At 33.4% G+C, this 20,026-nt stretch overlaps 1 protein-coding gene across 15 annotated transcripts in view; it reads right to left on the bottom strand.

The window, feature by feature from the left end:
- The window catches only part of LOC123551877 (suppressor of lurcher protein 1-like), a 377,473-nt gene that overhangs the window by 84,905 nt on the left and 272,542 nt on the right, over positions 1–20,026 (bottom strand). For 14 of the 15 annotated variants that reach the window (XM_053541411.1, XM_053541412.1, XM_045341120.2 and 11 more), the window contains 2 exons: positions 6,832–6,904; positions 878–925 (listed from right to left, as the gene is read on the bottom strand). In XM_053541411.1, coding sequence (XP_053397386.1) covers positions 878–925; positions 6,832–6,904 — 121 coding nt within the window. The remainder of the gene's footprint in view (positions 1–877; positions 926–6,831; positions 6,905–20,026) is intronic. The other variant, XM_053541415.1, reaches the window with a different exon arrangement.

Genomic DNA, 20,026 nt, shown 5'->3' with positions numbered 1-20,026 from the left:
TCTGAAGTGATTTATTTCATTTTCTATTGTCTCAGAAACCGTTTGTTAATTAAATGACATGATGCATTATGTACTGTACCGTAATGCATTGTCATAAAGCCGTTTCTTTAGACTATGCCTCATAAAAAATTATGGATTCATTCAAAACTTTCATTTTAACCATGTGAACATACTGTTTCTATAATTTATGAAACTCGAATTCTTCCAGGAAAATGACAATGCAAGATGAGACTGAATAATACTGAAAAATATTGATTCAGAACCCATTTTAAAAGACAAAAGCATACATCACACTGCAAAATGGGTCATATAATTCTATACAGATAATAAATTGCAAAAATGTAATAGATTTAAAAGTCAGTTTTATATTATTTTATTATTTCCATGACAGCTGTCTAACGGTCTGAATGTAATGGACTTGTAATATCAATCGGCAATTTATCTAATCTCCAAATGCTATTTTAGCATTCTCTGAAGTTATTTTTTTACGGAAGCTAATCATTTAGGAAAAAAAAAATGCCAAATGGGTTAACGTAAATACATTATAGCACGGATATTTCCGAGTTCCATTACGGGTCCGTTATAATGAATAGTCTGCTGCAGCAGTTTATTTCCCAAATATAACACAATATATTTATTGTTACATGTACTTAGTAAACTGAGTCCTAAATAAAATACAACCATAAACATTCAGATTCAAATAATATTCAAAAACCTAACATTTACAAAACGTGTTTGCATGTATATTACTATTTATAATTATTTGATTTTCTTTTCGTAACATGTTTCATTTAGGTTAATAAAGTACAAAACAGAGATACGCTAGAGAATAGAAAACAGGCAAAAATAGCAGTTGTCCCGTCTTTCACCGTGTTACCTTTGGGCTGATGGTATTCGCTTTCAAAGTTAAGACAAGCCTCTCTGGCTGCAAATAAACGTTTGTCATATACACATTAAATACAAGCTTAACATAAACATATCTTAATTCATAATAAAATAGTATCATATATAATCACTTATAAAGCCAAGAAAAATACAATTAGGCTATGTATCAGTAAATTTCTTAATTTGTTTATCATACAGAAAGTATATAATGTGTCACTTCAAGTAAAAATCGTCTAATGCGTCTAGTATTTGTAACAGTATTGTCATATAAGGAATGCTTTTTGTTCGCATGTTTAGGGTATAGCGCCGATTTTCGACAGTATTTCAGTTACGTAACAGCAGACAGTTACCCTAACCAGTTTTCCAGAATTCTGAACCAGTACAAGCCCGTCCTCCGCAACGAACATACAACTTCCCCACATGAATCAAAGGTGGATGACCACATAAGGAATGAACTCTTTAGAATAAGATCTTCTCTTAATTAAATATTTGCTATAATCATAACCTGGTGATTTATAAAGAACGACACCTATGTCAGTTAGTCTTTTTTATGTGAGCCGTGCCATGAGAAAACCAACATAGTGGCTTTGTGACAAGCATGGATCCAGACCAGCCTGTGCATCCGCACAGTCTGGTAAGGATCCATGCTGTTCGCTTTCAAAGCTTATTGCAATTAGAGAAACTGTTAGCGAACAGCATGGATTCTGACCAGATGATCTGGATCCATGCTGGTCGCAAATGTTGGTTTTCTCATGGCACGGCTCATGTAATGATCAAGACTAATCGCGAGATAACAAAGCAGTGTATGTCCTTCAAAGTGATTTGAAGAGAATTATTTTCATGTGGGGGGAGTTGTAAGTTACATTGCTAACTTGCAGATATAAAATCAGTACTCGTGCAAAATCTAGGCACCTTCGTTATGATAATATATACGTCACTGAAATACTGTTGTAAAACAATATTAAACCTATCAATCAAAGAAATGAAACATTTGAATTAGGCATATATATGTACCAACTAGTTTACTGGAATATACATTAAAACTATGTTAATGTCACTGGAACAAAGCAAACTAGACATTCACACTGTTTAATTCTAATTCCAGACATTTGGTCGTTTGGTATAATAAAATAACAACGTATATTTTGTTCAATTAATTGCTGAAGCTATTCATGTTTTCTTTAAAAAGACATTGAAGCCTTTCAATTCATCTCCACGTAAAATCTCTTTTCCTGTTTTCCTCTTTTAGGAACTGATTTCATATATATCATGTAAAAATATTATCAGGAAGGGGAAAAATGAGTAGGATGATAAATTTAAAACAAACACGCCTATTTGTCTTCATTTCCTCAAATACAGACAAATAATGGCCTGTCTAGAATTGTGATTTATAATGTGTTATACCAATTCAAACTCGTAAAAACAACTGAGGGCATTACAATACAAACACGAATTCCGACCGATCGATAAAATGTCTCTATTCTGACGGAAAAAAGTCATTCTCGCGTTATGTGTGGAACTATATGTATTACATCTAATAAAAATAAAATAATTTCAGATTCCTTGCTAACAGCCGACAGAAAGTCGGATCGCAAGATAAAAATCGCTTCTGTCAAGGACAAATTAAAAAATGTTTCGTTACAGGCTACTGCGGTGAGAATATTCAATTTCTTTGAGAATCTAATTATTTGGAACTCTTTAGGATCATTTTTTTTGCAACTTGAATTACAACAAGTTTTTCTCAAGGGTATCAGCATTCCCGCACTCATTATGAGCCATAGAAACCATACCTTAATTTATTTTCTGATTTTAAAACTCATAATGAAATGCAGTTTCATATAATTAGCAGACCCGCAGCTAATATTCCTAGTAGTTTTTCAATAAGATTAACCATGTTTACAATCTATTATTTCTACAAAGTTTTCATATTTTTGCAAAATTTGATGCTGGTAAGAGTATTTCTGGTCATACGAATCTGCTATTTTTTAGACAATGCTGAAAACTTTTATCTAAAAAACGAACTTAAAAAACAATATGCCGGCTTGACTGCAGGGGCCAATCTTGTGTAAAATGCATATTGTGCGTATAATGTGCATAAACATGTGTGTGTATCAAACAATATGGTAATCGAAAACACAGACTAACGTGTGTTGTTAACATATCTATATCAGTAAGTAGCTTTGTCCTATATGTTAATTCCAGCCGTAATTGCATTATCAATATGAGCTGAGCAAGTATGTTACACATTTATACGCAGACGGTTCAAAAAGTTCCAGCACGGATATTGTAACCTAACATTTGACGGTAGATTTATATTCAATTACATGTCTTATTTATCTGATCTGAAAAATTTAAAACAGGCGGATACATTAACAGGTAATTGCTGTTTACATTTTGCATGTACGGTCGATATACTGCAATGGCTTTGATGTTGCTGTCACGCACGTGTCTCATTATTGCACAGCTTACTCAATAAGATTTCAAAGATTAGGCAGCACCGCTTTAAACGAAAACAAGTGTCATATCACAGAAAACAGTGTTTTGGCTTATGAAGACATGAGTGTTAAGAAAATTAAAACATGAACAAAACATTTTGTTGTTTTAACTCATTACCAAGTATTTGTTATAAAAGTTTGTTAAATTACAAAAAAAAAATATCGGTTTGATGGAATACAGGAAACGCTCTTATGGTTATTAATAATATCATTTTCATGATCTCTGAAGTCAGTCTACCGTCATTAACACTAACATGAGCCAAGTTTGAAATGTCTTTCCAAATGTTTAACCGTATTATTATTAGGAAGCAAAGTCATGTAAAAATTAAACTTTTTATTTTGATAAAGATTTGTCCTACATATATGGCACCTATGGGTGTAGGTGGTTGTGCTACTTATGATCATACGAAACTGAAGTTCATTAAGTTTGATTTTCATTGCTGCGTTATTTATTTGAACTGGAATATCATTTAATGTATGAGATCTGAATTTGCAACAAAGGGAATAAAGCAAACTTCAAATTCTATATAGAAAAGATTTTAAACCATTTTTAGAGAACTTGTCAGAACATGCTTCTCCAGTTTCTCCATAATTTTTGTAACAATATGTGGTGTTTCATCTAGCCATACATCTAAACAGGCATTTGGACAATCTTAAAACTATGACAGTCGTTATTTCTACTCCAGTGGATTGGATTCCATAGTCTCTGTACGAAGCATTATAGAATAATCCTGAAGGGACGACTACAGAAACGCTCTACAGATTTTCTAAAATAATTTAAAACTGATATAAAGGACAATAGAAAGAAATTTGACCAAAAGATTGCTTCTACAACATCGCCGTCTTTATCTACTTTATCTAAGCGTTCAGAATGATTTATTGCTGTACAAGATACCAAATCAAACATTTGTTACCATACATTGAATATATATGTACGGTGTGTTTTGTAATGTGTTCAAATATACACCTCTCGCCCAAGTAATATGTGAACAACATATGATGTTAACCTGGCAATAATGGAATATCCCTTGCAATATCTCGCCATGCAAAATGAAATACGACGCCCATTGACTGACTTCGGTTACTGAGAGGTGGAGAGAACCAACAGTTTTTCTACAATGTACGATTTTATGAATAAACCTAACGCTCTCTTGTAACATCAACTCCTTGTAATACAATGGCCGCAGTGGCAGCCTATCTTAAACAAGCTGGGTCAGGTGCCACTAACCAATACTATATCAGATAATATCTTTCTAATTCTTCCTAAATGTATAAAGATCAAACAAGCCGCTCTGGCTATTTTTATGACAAATTATAAACAGTTAAATTATTTTATAGTGTCACAAGATGACAATATTTTAAATTATGACAAATATTTGACTCTAAATGACTTGCTTGATTTAAGGTGGTTGATGGCGGACAACCCAATGCACACTTTTCTGAATAATGTCAACAATAAGCCATTGGCTGCAAGGAAGCTTACAAGTTGTCAGGTTACAAATGCATTTTCAGTTCTTATGCTACGATTATGTTACATAATTGTCAAAAGTACAAAGATTATGACGTCCGCACCTGATGTTCTTGAACCTCTCCCATTAATTAATTAATATCGACTTTAGTCTCAAACAATAAAGGTTTAGATTAGTCTCTCTGTTTAAGTTATATAAAATCATAGTCTTAATGAAACACTGCTGTAATTTCTAAAATTATGTTTCTCTTCTTGAGATAACCATTAACAACATATATACGAATAGAAATAATGAAGAGTAACCTTGCAATGAAATTAAATGTAGTATTCCTTAGAATAGCCCCTAATAAAATAATGACTGATAGCATGTTTTAATGTGAATGTCTCTCTGTGCATATGAATTTAAGATACAGTTTCTAAATACGAACGAAATTTACATTCTGTTTTCATTCTAGATATGTTAAGAAGATCTCGCAATATAGTGTTAAAGCAACTGTAAAACCTTTTGAGAGTTTTAACAGAAAATAACCCTTGACGACAGCTTAAAAGATCAAGGGAAGTCGTAAAATGTACCTCGAAAACAGCAAACTACGTCGTTTGGTAATATCATGCAAGCCACAGAGAAGCTCCGATTTAATACTTGTACGTGTACGCGTAGACGAAGAATTTAGTTGCCTATTTCAACTAGCTTCTGGGGTGTCAAGATTAAGAACAGACAATAACTGACTAGACGATGCACGAAATTCTTGAAATAAAAGTATTACACCCAAAGAGAAGAAGTCCAATATCTAAAAGTTATTCGAACATTTTTCTTATATGGTTTGGCTTGAATCCTTCTTCAAAGAAAAAATTATAAAATAACGTTATGACGTCGTCTGAACAGTGCAATGTCGTTGACGACAACAAATGACGTAACAACGTTGAACATAGTTAAAACATATCTGTAGGATGAATTACGGGTTCATATTCGTATGTATCTAAAAACTGTACAGCTAAGTGTCTACAGGTGTATTGCAGATCAGCGATTAACCCTTAATCAGACCTGTCCGGACATGCGCAAGGGTCTGTACATGTAGCAAATATTGAAGGATTTCACAAGAGTCGCTTGTCCTGTGGTCCACGTTACTTGCGTCACATGCAGACAATTTCACTCCTTGCCCATGTCCGCCCACTTCTATAAAGACAGCTAATTCATCTGTGTAAGCACTGATCAGACCGAACGGTGGTCATTTATTACTAAGTAAACCTGAACAAATAATATGTAGTCTGGGATAACGATTGCAAAAGGGAACTAGACAAAATCAACAATGCTTTCAGTGTATTTCACAGAAATACAGCGCGAATAATACAGCCTTTTTTGTTTAGTCATTTCAATGACATCTATATAGAATCTTATTAGGTTATTTAAGATACGGTGATATTTTTGAACGTGTTCCCACTCCAAATATATTGAAAGAGTCAACAGGTGAGTCCAATATGAATTCCGGATGGATACTAATTTAAATATATAACGTGCTGACGGGACTTTTTAAAATAATAATTCTATTCTGTGCATATTTTTCGCAGTAAAACGAAGCAATCACTCGGACACTGTCCCATTTTTCAAATGTAAACAGAAACATTGCGTTAAGCGTTTGTTGAGCTTGATATTTGTTTAGATACATTTATTGGTTAAGAGAATTAATCGTTTAGTTAACGTGGAGATCCGAATCAAAGTTTTTGAATCGTTCCATACGGTTTATCGTGTATCCAATACGAAGATATGTTGGTCACGTGGTCAGATGCGAATCGCTACTTGGAAGAGGAAAACAATTGTTTAATAATAATAGTTACTAGAGAAATATATAAATGGTATTTAAGTCATATTTGTGCACGTGAACACCAGGCAAATGATAAGGGTACTGGCATTGTCTTTTCAATATATCCAATCAATCCTGATACCAGAATCTTGACAAATGAGGAAGGAAACGTGTGTATACTTACATGGATCTATACCTTGTGTTTGTACCAGGAAGGAAACGGTGTACAGAAACAAACTTTCATACCAATACACCATCTGAAAGATAAAAAAACAAATCTTACAGCACCAGCGTTCATACAAAGCAAAGACAGAAAACATTCATACCAATACACCATCTGAGATAAGTAAAACCCAACAAATCTTACAGTACCAACGTTCATACAAAGCAAGGCCAAAGTTCAACAAAAAGCCACCACTTTTAAAAGAAGACTGTCGCACTTTAAAGACATTATTATATGTCAGAAGTTCGTCAAAATCTCAGGACGAACCGGGGAACCATGGTAGACCTCTGATATGCGAGAAGGTCACCCATATATGCGTCAGTGCGAGTATGTCAACGTACAAAGCGGCTGTACACAAGTATGCATAAACACAAACGGCTAGAACAGTAACTAAAAGGACGAAACACTAATGGAACATTTTTATTCATAATGTACAATTGAATTAAAAAGTCATATTTGAAGGGCAAACAGTGCATACACACTTCCGTAAAAATACATTATTGAGACAAGTTAGAGACTTTATTATTTTACATCAGTAGCAAGTTGCTACATTGTTGCATCAAAAAGGCATAATTTATTGACAGTGGATCTTAGGAGTGTTTGTAAACTCAAACGGCATTTAAAACAAGTTACTGGTATACTTAAGAGGTGGACATCAGTATACCTAGAAAGCAAACTAAGAACAATGTATGTGCCTACAATGCGGAATAAATGCATCATGCGCCTTTATTTCATCAAATATATTAATTTGACACTAAATATGAGCAGGCAAAAAAGCAAGGTTGGCATGAGGTGTGTATCTTGAACACTTAACACGTTTCGACATACTGTACACGGTATATACAACTAAGTGCATGTTATTTCGGTACAATAATTTCAAAACTCTCCACAGTTTCAGGCTTGGAATTTCTGAGATATAAAAATCCTCTCCATGAAAAAGTGGCTTTGTTTTTATATGTGTTCTTTAAACAAACAGATTGGCTATTCACAAAGAACTAGGCTAAAATAGACGCACATGCCTGAATTCCACAGAGAGTGATAATCACCAAAAAAAAACAAAAAAAAAAAAAACAACAACAAAAAAAAAAAACAACAACAAAAAACCCCAAACGCTTCACTCTTGTAAAACCACTTGAACGAGCATCTGTTCTTCAATAAAAAATAGAAAAAGTGCTGTACTAAATCTAGAAATTATAGACGAGTAGTGACTACAGGTAAACTGATTGTACTCTTTTTTCACTAAGGCCAATATAGGCCCACAGACTTGCACATTCACCTCATCATAGTGCAATAGCTCTTCAATAGTTAATCAAGATCCCAGTGACTGCACTTGAATACATTATTTGTTTTCGTTTTAATGTACCTTTGTATGAAAATGTACAATTATCAGAATCAATAGTTATCATAAATTCTGAATTATACAACTTAATGAATATATAAAATTCATCAGAATTCTGAGTTCATGTGTATGTTTGAAAATGACGTACATAAATGTTGTAATTACCGTATTTGCACGGTTATTGCAGGCTTCCTTTATCCTTTGAGACAGTTCTATATTTAGCAGATGTCTGGTGCAGTAATACAGTTGTAGAAGTACAATATACCGAGGCAAATTAAATAAAGCTGTATAGCCACAAGGAGACAATTTACCAAAGTAATAGAAAATTGAAAACAGTCTTTTAGGTCTTATGAGGGTTGACAGTGGAATATGTATTAAAGCAAGATTCCCACGAACGAATGTGAAATTCTCGAAATGTAAGAATAAATATGTATGACAGGACGTGTGAAAATATATCAAAATTGCAGTTACATTTCGTTAACGTGTTTAAATAACTTTATTTCAATTTCGTTTGAGATTTTAGTATATTAGCCTCATTGAGCAACATTTACCAAGCATCTGCTAACAATGTATGTGTGGCTTCATTTCGTATTCAACCATTGTATCGAATTCTTTAACTGTTTACTCAGTATTTTTAAGCTTTTTTAAAATATCATTTACGTGCATAATCTGATCCTTTGAATCGAAAGCAGTTTGAGTGGAAGCAATGTCCTTCCTCTTGCATGCGGCACGACATTGCTAATCAAGTTCGCTCTCAGCATGATATTCGTGACTACATTATCAATTACATGTTGTGTCATTATTTGACATAAAAAATCTTGACACAAGTAGGCTGGAGAATGTCTTAAGGCAATATATACTTAACAATGCAAAGTTGAGCACGACGACAGACAGGACGTATTATACTGAAATCGTATTCAAACGATTGTTACTGAGAGTGCAAGAACATGTTCTAAAATGCGTAATTAATTTGTATCTAGCTTTTGACAGACTTGTTGTGGTCTAACTCTTTCTGACTTATATTTTACAATAAATGCTTTCACAAAATTACTTAACATATTACATTACTCAGAAAAGGAAGTAGTATACAACATTAATGTAGGGATAATACACGTTTTTTTTTTTGTGTATTAACGTCTGCAGAAGCCCGCGGGATTGTTTGTGACCGAGACCGAAGGTCGAGGTCACAAACATATCCCAAGGGCTTCTGCAGACGTTAATACACAAAACAAACGTGTATTGTCGCTATTCTTGCATAAAAATATATTTCACGACGATTTATGTATTGTTTTCATATGTGATGACTTGACGATTCCGGTACATTTGTTATTTACCATTCCAGTTGTTCTTGGAAACGGTAAACATGTTTTAAATATCCGTATCCAGGGCCCGGAAATAAACAACACTATCAAAAGCACATCCTGAAGGTTTTTAAGCGATTTTTTATCTCTCATTATTACAAACATAAAATTACCAATAATTGTTCATATCATTTTACAATTTGGTGGACTCGATCACAATTTCAAGAATAATAACTTTACATTCGAGTTATATTGAGTACGGACACGAAGTTGAAATACGGATGAGTACGAACGTAGTGTCAAGTTTCCAAGCTGTTTATATAAATTCTTCGGGAAATTAGTTAAAAACATACTGACTGATACTTACCAAAATCATAAATATGACACCTAAAAACAAAGAATCGCACAGGTAAACACGCGATTCTTTAACATTCACGGTTGTTTACAAATCTGAATTGACGCAGAGTTCTAAAAGGGGAGTAAACAAGGGAAGAAACGAGTACGAACAGTGTTGAGGGCAGCGCATTTGGCGTTAGTTACTGATACAGTATAACATTCTCTGGTTTAAATTGCATCTTTAATGCTTCAAGAAGAGGTTTTTATGAAAGAAAAAAGATGCAGATACCACATGTCAATCTGCGCAGAATTACATATACGTCCCTGGGAAAGCATTTCAAAAATAAAATCGGGTATTAACAGCACGTGAATTGCCTTGTTTGCACACGATTTTTCTCCCGTTAATACATGGGCGGATCCAGTGAAAAAAGTAGTTTTTATGCAAGAATTTGAATGTGCGTATGTCCAGTCGGAAACATAAGTGAGAATTTACAGCAATATTTACGACAAACTAAATACGTATACTGATTCTTCTGGACAATTTACATAACCTGTCTCCAATCCGATGCTAAATTGTTAAATAATGCTGAAATAATGAATGTATTACCACAGAAACACTACAAAACATTGTTGCGTTAAACGTTTTAATGACGTCATGCCGTTTTACATACAACGTGTTTGATATCTTTATCATATATTTACAGCCATACTTTTCTTAAGTTATAGAGAAAATGGCACTGAAGCCTTTATTATATATATTGGAATTAAAATGAGAGAAAATGTGTTACTACTGAAACATGAGTCCCGTGACATACACTTAAAAAATTAGGAACTAAGCTGACCTTTTTGCATAAGAGTAAAACAAAATAAGCTGAAACGCTTTACATATATCCTTGTACCTCTGAAGGGACAGAGACAAACAAACATGAAATTTTATCAGTTAAAGCAGTTACTTACACGAAGTTTATTGAATTGTTACATTTTAATAAATATGAATATACCCTAATGACAAGGTATACTTCATCCTTGATACGTTCCTTCATACGTTTCAGAAGCATCCGTTTCTAGACAATTTAAAATGCTTTTATGCTGTCATTCGAACTAGCTAATTAAAATTTAGAATTATATTTCAAATAATAAGTAAGTCTTATTACCAAGTAAGTATTTTCTTTAAAGAGTACTGATCAAATCGTGTTAACTAGAAGTATATAGTCACGTGTATAGGTTTATGTAGTTAGCTTACTGTTGAAAGGGACCTGTCTCGTCTGTCTGGCCTTACTCTCATTTTTATCCAACATTTCGAATACTGAAAGATCATGTCCAGTTTCAATATTTTTGTTTGAAATACTTACATAAATTTTAATAACAACCAAATTATCTATGAATGGACCGGAGGTCGCGCAAAAATATTTTATTGTGTGTGCACTTTTGATGTTCTTTCTGTACCAAATTTAATTTACTATTGATGATAAATTATCCAAGAACGTACAGAAATAAAACAGCCGAGACCGCCACGGTTTCGTTGAAAATGCTATTCAGATTTAGGTGCATGTTTGCATGATATATGAGATAGAAAAAGAATGTTTGAAACCTTTCTATCACAAAAGATAATCAGGAATACATAATATGCATGATAATTTCCAAGACTGCATCACTTTTCTTTGCGAATTTTATAGATACTTGCTTAAGAACTGTAAATGAAATATGCGTCAATCTAAAGAAATGGACTATTTGTTTCTATGGACTCATATTTCAATGTGATATTTCTGTCAGATGTAGTTTTGCATAATGTATTTTATATTTTGAATATTCAAAATCTTATAGATATTTATAATGATAAAAAGTAGCAGCCAGCTTCCAGAACGCAAATAGCTTCCAGAGCGCAAATAATTATCACTATATACTTTGGTGTAGTAAGTGTGTGTAATTTATAAACATTTACAACATAATGAAGGACACGAAGAGATAGACGAAAAAGCTGCTCCTGGTGGGGTATTGTTGGTGTAACGTTTTTTTTATCATTATATTAAACAACCTCTTGTCTTTTATCCAGACCTACGCAGCCTGTTTCATTTAGATTAAGAACTCGTATAAAGTCTGTCTTTGTAAGAAAAGCACGCTCATATACGACATCCAACAGACTGTATTTTGTTAAATTCCTCACGTTCTTAAGGTTGCCGTTGTGTTTTCCAGTGGCCATTCCGCTCTTAACATTTCTTAAGTAATGCCAAAAAATAACGTTTTTCATCCGACTTAATAACGTTAAAGTAGCGAGATACACAATCAATCTTCCTTGAGCTGACTTTGATAATGTATTAAAGGAGTTAAAGGAAGCATCAAGATGGGATTTTGCTTCAGTCTTTGGTCGTAATGCGTGACTAGATTTTCTTAATATGTCGTAAACATTTCCATTAAGGTTGATTGAATCTTCCATTATTTCGGCGTGCCTGCTGCATTCAAATGTCGATGCTAGCACTTTTGTAAATGAAATATGAAGACAGCCACATCACGCGCGCAACAGTTTTATTACATATCTCAGGGAAAAAAAGACATTTAATTGATTTTCTGTTCCGAAGTATTTGAAAGGAATGTCGAATTTAAAAGTAAACTTTGCAATTTCAATGGTTATAAATCAAATTGTTCCACTTGTAATTGTTTAAATTTTACCATGCAATGAACAAGTCATATAAAACGACAATCAACAAGAAATTAAATGAGCACACAATTACATTACAGAACAAAAAAGAAAATAAAACGAATAAAAGCACCTTCACTATAATGTAGATGAAACATGTTCTCGAGTTATATAGAACATGTAGGAAGCAACGTTTATGTTAGTATAACCACATACAAATATTTTCAATATCTTGTATAAACTCTTGAAAATGTAACTGTGTATGTGATTATCTATGGAACTGTTTCATATTGACAATTTAATGATAACCAATTCAAATATTCTTTCCTACTGAAAGTTTGTTACAATAAAATCTACATCGAAATTTCGAATGTCAAATAAGCCGTAGCTAACTGTTTTGTTAGAAGAGTTTGACGGCCTGTTAAAACTGTACAAATTAAAATAAATAAAATCCGTGAGAAACAAAATGCCTGGCATTCTGATAAAATATTGAAATGCTCCTAACTTGCTTATTTCTGAGCCGATTTCGAAAATTATTTCGCTGTTTTTAGATGTGGTTAACATTGAAACAATTTGCCTATCGTGGGATTTTGAGAAAGACCACACTATTGATAGAACTAGAAATGTGTCCATAGGACACGAATGCCCCGCCATGTGATGTTAAGACATAAAAGCGCAAGCCCTGTTACGGCACTTTGACAAATAGAACTTATACTGAAAAAGACAAAATATCATAAATATTCATTTCATCATTAAATGATTCAATTTCACAACCCTTTGTTTTGCTTGTAGACGGTAAAAAAGACAACATCTTTGACCTCTAAGAGTGATCTGGACCTTTGAGCTGTGACTCTAAGTTTTAGATTTTGACTTGACGTCCTTTAAAGGAGAATTTCGACCTTAAGTGTGTCCTTGACTTTAGGTTAGCGGAATAGGTTTTAAATGCAACACGTCAACTTGTTATGTTAAATATTTGTCCCAAGTGATTTGAATATCCATGCATGCATAAAAAAAGCTATAGAGCGGACAAGCAGAATGATCTTAGTATGTCTCCTTCAAATATGACATTGACCTTTATGCTAGGGGTCTTGATTTTGCTTGCAACACGCCGTCTTTTTATGGTGGCCATTTGTGCCAAGTCATTTTAATGTCCCACATAGTACAACAAGGCTACAGGTATAGGTTGGACACCTTTTATGTACGAAAGGACGGACGGACACGGACAGAGGTCACGCTATATGCTCCCCTCCGCCCCATTGTTAATGGTTAGGGCATATTATATAATATGAATACGTAAGGCGTTAGTTCTGCATACTAAAATCATTGAATCAAGAATAGGTAACCCGTTACTCATTCAACATTGTTTTTGTTTAAATTGTCGTGATTTTGAGTTCAGGGTCCTATCTATAGAGAAATGTATTTAAGTATCGATAAAAATAAAACAAAAATGTTTTCCATACACTCAGGGCACCAAAGACATTTCTCGGGATTTCGAGTTATATTACACAGGGTACAAATGAAAATAGAAAATATCTAAGTAGTTTTTATACATACAATGGTCATCAAACGAGCAATAACGAATGGTGTGATCCTGTTGACATTAAAGTAATAGAAATGCGGACAAACCATATTTTCTCGGGAATCGAAAATACAATGTAAGATAGAGGGAATAACTAACTGACTTGGGTCATTTCTCGTCGTACAAAATAACATAATTTTTATGTTGAAATGAATTGAATTCAATAGGTTATAAAATAAATGTTTTATAGTTTGACAAACTGATTCGAATAATGACAACCATCAACCAGATGTTATACTTTTTCCGACAGAATATTTCAACAAAGTTCTAAAGCGTCTTTCACGACCACCATAAAACGTTTTATTGCTTTGTTTAAAACAAGCTTGTTATGCAGAAGGCAAAGGTTTTCGGTAAATGAAATTTAAGCCTCAAGTGACGGATTTAGACAATAATAAAATTACGTCATTTGGTGTGTGTTTCACTGTCTATGTACACAAATTGTTGTAAACATTTTAGATACCTTCCTCTCGCTTATATCTATTTTGAACGTTCACAGTTACAGGCTTATCGGAATGTTTACGATAAACAGTTAATACTGGCTTTATGTTTCTATCACATATAGAGTTGCAGACCACCTTCAATCATTGAATGATAAGCCGCCTGCACAACTCAGTAGGGACAGAGCAGATATACGGAATGCGGGATCGGGGGTTCGTTCCTTGAGGAAGGTGTATGTTGTCTTAAAGTTTAGAAAAAAGGAGTCATTTCGTCATCTACCTTTGAATCATGTGGAGAAGTTGGAAAGAACAGGTTAGTACTATTACAGAATCCTGGAACACTAGTTAGATTATATGCCCGCCCTTACATGACTAAACTACAGCTAAACTACTGTTTAAATAAAACAAACAAACAAATCATTGAATTATAGCATAAACAGAATAGAAAATTATTGTAGTAGATGTAAATAGTGTATGTTACTGTAACCATTACATGACGCCTGGTATAAATCGACGATCAATATTTTGTGCTATTTGACCGCCTCATATTCGACACAGGTAAACTGGGCTAATATGTCAAAAATGAAAAAACAAAAATGAAACTGTGAAAAATTATTTCTAATGCAATGTTGTATAACACTTGTTGAATGGTTTGCTAGTCAATAGTCAAACTACTAGTTTTGACTACTGACCGGCAAGCCATTTAATGGGTGTACAATAATGTAACCCTGACAAAAACGGTCAGCATAAAGCTTGCCCTGTGGATCTTCCAATGATGGCCCTTGTATAGTATACATGTAGTCTTGACTACCACAAAAATCGAAAGTGGTAATAATTTCTTCTTTACCGGATGAAATTCTAGCAGCCTACGGCAGCTAACCTTGAACTAATTATTTAATCCGTTTGTTCAAGAAACGAGCTTAATTTTCTAACTTGAAAAACGGACAGAAATTGAGATATTTCAGGAGTGATAACGAGAAAGTTCCCATTCCTCAGGAAAGAGCAGAGGTCATTATATATTCAGTAAAAGGAAGTGTATGTGATTGACTCTACTTTTATATGTAACTGTATGTTTTAAATTTTATATTATATGACGTTTTGATAAATGAACACATGTACATCATTATGCAAAATAAAGCTGAAACGTACTTTCTAATACGTATCGTGTATACATCAAACCCTACTATGTAAAAACAACTTCTCATTCACTTTTTATCTTCGTGAAAAAAAAGATAAGAAAAAAAAACGAAAAAAAATAAAAAAATTGCAAATTATGTTTTCATTTCAGAATGGGTCATTTGAAAAGATTAATATGATCTCGTTGAAGTGTTAATGTTCACCCTTTCAGCATCACTCAATTATATTACGTTATGTGACAATTTATTCATGTCAGATTTTAAGATATTGACATTTCAGTCCATAATATTTTTAACAGTAGTATAATGACAGTAATTTACGTGATACGAGTCTTCACTTCGTTTCATTATTCTTTTTCTTTATTTAATCAGATCTTACAGGTGACACTATGTCCAGGACTAATTTCAATATGAACAGAAAGAACATTTTAGAACGTTGAATGAGGAAAAATATATATATTCATATATAAACAAAAGTTCAGTCGTCAAAAATTAACGAATTACTATATTTGTTTCACCATGTTAAACTGTTAAACAATACTTAGGGCAGTTGCATTTTGAAATATCTACGTCGAAATTTAAGCAGAACTATTCTACCCACTGGCACCAGATCAGAAAGAAAATGCCTCCGTACGTGTTATACCCTACCCCTAGGTATTCTATAAGAACCATGGTCATGAACGGGAAAGTGCACTAACCCATTTCAATCGTACATTTCTCAACTTAAACGCGCAGTTCGGTGAATGTGTACCTAGTATATTGAACAAGCGATAATTTATCTTCCATCGTGCACCAGTCACATTGTCTCAATATTCCATATTGCTGAGATTATCAACATATTTTATGCTTTCGTCAACGTTACAGAAAAAACTTGCTTGAACTTCCCTAATGAACATCCGGTCTAGAGGTCACGGCAGTGCGCACATGTTTGGCGAAACGTAAACAAACAAAAACAGATTTTAAAAAAATCACAGTTTTACACTAAAACTCGAAATGATGAATGAAATTCATCTTGTATATGATCTTTAATTTGAAATCGTACATTGGTCTGCATCTGTTCTGTATATTTTATTCATTTTGCACATTTTGCTGCATTTTCACATTTTAGCGGACACGTGTAGTAAAATGACGATTGACATACATTTTTACAACAGCCAATCAGAATGGTTTTGTAATCTAGAACGGAACTTCACCAGGGAAGTTCAAGCAAGTTTTTTGTGTAATGTTGAAATTACTATAAACTACGCGTTGTTTTTTTAAGATAAGATGTATTGAAAAATGTGACTGGTACACAATGGAAGATAAATGACCACTTGTTTGATATCCATAGTACACATTTACCCAACTGCGTGTTTTAGGTATGAAATGCGCGATTGAAACGGGTTAGTGTATTTTCCCGTTCACGACCATGGTTCTTATAGAATACCTAGGGGGTAGGGTATAACACGTACGGAGGCATTTTCTTTCTGATCTGGTGCCAGTGATTCTACCTAATGTCGTGTTTAAGTTATATATTTATATGCCTTTACCTTACGAAACCACTATACCAAAAGCATATATCAATGCACGAAAACGGAGGCTTATATACAAGCATTTAATTCATTAAAAAAAAATTAATGATAAATGGACTGATGACAATTTGATAAGGATTAAACATTTCGCGGCAGTTTATGACAAATGATTTATAATGAACATGACAGCCGTCAAGCCAAGGGACATTTATAATGCACTAACAGAACCAAGATTTATTTTGAAAAACCCTTTGATGACTGATTATTGGCTAAATACATCAATAAGCAGTATTATTATACCTCACAAAAATGCCCAATGTAAATATCCCATTAGTTTAACTTGAATAATATATAATATTCCCCAGTGATTTTATATCTCATGCGTAAGATCGTAATTTTCTATTCTGCGCATGCGATATGATCCGTAATATATATCATATGCGCATCAGCGCTATTTTGCTTTTCTGCGCATGTGATATTATATTTCATATCTCCTGTGATACTTTTGCATTGATTAAAAGACTGCGACGATCAATTTTGACGAGGCGCTTATATATATTTTACGAATAAATTTCTTTTTTCTAGTGTGCATGTATGTATGAACCCTGCCGTTATTTCTTTTTTTAATGATTTGCTCTCCGTGCCAAAATTTTCAAAAAATTTTTTTTTTATTAAAGATTGAATCGAAACTATAATCATCAGATAGGAAATGAACTAACTAAGAAAATAAGTGCTCACACTTTTATGTTTCGTTTAGAAATAATAAAGATATCACTGTTTTGCTGTCAGTTTCTGCATTGACGCAACCTTGAAATATGCGCATAAATAATTGTTATAGGGTTCAACGATATGTAAATGTCTCGGCTAAACCTATCATATTGCTTAAAAAACAGTAAAGTCGCCACAAATTCTGAGTGCTAACAAGTAAAGACTCATTTTGTCTTTTTTATTTGGTTTGTGATTACTTTTTAATGTTAGATAAATCATTTAACTCATTCTCTTGAGTTTCCAGTAAATGTTTTGACCTTTATATACATGTATATTTCCGGTATACTAAAATAAATATTGCATTCCTGAGAGGGTGATATGAAAAGTGTTCACCCCTCGAAATATCAATATAGACGTGGGCTGGCGCCTCGGTCGATATTTCAGGAATGCAATATTTATACAACATCGCCGCCAGGCAACAGGCTCGTAAGACTATTTCGTGTAAAGCCGAATGTCTGGAAAACATATGATCCATGATATGAGGACTCCGTTGGCGTGATTTACTCAATTCTTCCACAATTTCTCCTATTAATATTTTATACTTATTGAATGAATTGACGGTCAGTAGTCAAAACCATTTGCCGAGGACTGAAGGACCTAGTGCATATGATGTTGACTATTGATCGATAAGTCATTCAAGAAGTATTTTATTACATCATCAGAAATAAATTGTCTTATTTTCTTCAACATTTGACTTTAACCCAGTAGTATTTAGTGTTATACTATAGACCAGTCAATACACTGTAGTACAAACAATGGACTGGCAATTTATATAAATTTATATAAGGAGACATGCAATAGTGTATTCGGATGAATATCCAGAATCATTACATATTTAAACAGGTTTACAAGTAGTTAATGATCATTGCTTTCTCTGATACGTTAAACATTATTTCTAAACATGACGGCACTGAACACCATGCAAAATGGCTGGTACAATAGATACTATGTTGGTAGGATTTGAGAAGTAATTAAAAAGTATAGGACCATCCTACTCACTTAAGATATGCTTGCCAACAATGTCGATTTTCGGGGGTAACAAAGTTCTAATATAACAGACAGAAACGCCAACGACTGCAAAAAACTAGAACATCATTTGCTAGCACGGTAGAGTTTAAATATTTGTACTATACAGTGACTGTAACTGTCCCAAAATATCGTGAAACAGAAATTAAGTCAGACTAATTGTAAAGAATATCCTACAGGTCCGTGTACCAGGTCACAAAACATAGTATGTGCTTAAGTATGTTCTAAATGATTATCCTAATATATAGTCCGAAGTAAATAAAACCTGTCTGTTGTGATAGTGCAAGTGTCACTGAGTCATTCAAAATTATGAATATTTCATACTGAGGACAATAAACTATACTTTTGAAGGTTCAAGCTAAAATGAATATTAAATATTGTGGAGTGTTCGAAGCTTTTCAAAAACTAAATTAGATGTATTTTTCAGTACTTTAAACTAGAACATTATTTTTACGAACCAACATACTTTAACTAAGACACAGAGGGGTGCTTGGGCAAAATGACTGAAATACCATCGAAAAGATGACTCGAAAAACTGTGCTGGCGAAGAAATTAACAGATAAGTACAAATAAATGGACGCTGTTGTCTCCCATATGGCAAATATCAGTGTCACATAAAGCATTTATCACGTGATTTATCACGTGAAGAAGCAATCGCACTCAGAAAGATGGACAGCGGTCAGCTCGTCTGGCAATCATATTACATTAGACTAAGTAAACTGATACTTCGTGATATAATTACGAAAGTAAAATGGATCTTTGCAGACAAAGTCTACACTAATGCTTTTCGTTTTAATTTTCAATTATCCTGTTGACGACTTTGTCAATTCTGTAGACCAGTTCACATTATACTGTCTTCATGGATAAGGGTTTAAATGTTGTGTTGAGTATTTGACTTATTATTTCGTTAGTTAGATGATAATTGAAATTAGAGTAAGAGTAACTGCCATTGCCACTATATCTTTTCTGAAAGTGGTCAGTTTTGATTGCCCAATATTTAAGGTTTCGATTTCAAATCCTGTCCGAGAATTTTACGGTTGTTTCTGTATTTTGAATGGTTCATCAAAAAATCAGAGATGATACGGTTT

Source organism: Mercenaria mercenaria, chromosome 4, assembly GCF_021730395.1.
Source record: "Mercenaria mercenaria strain notata chromosome 4, MADL_Memer_1, whole genome shotgun sequence".
Lineage (NCBI taxonomy): Eukaryota > Metazoa > Mollusca > Bivalvia > Venerida > Veneridae > Mercenaria > Mercenaria mercenaria.
Note: the sequence above shows the minus strand (reverse complement) of the source record. Positions and strands in the feature narration are given on the sequence as shown.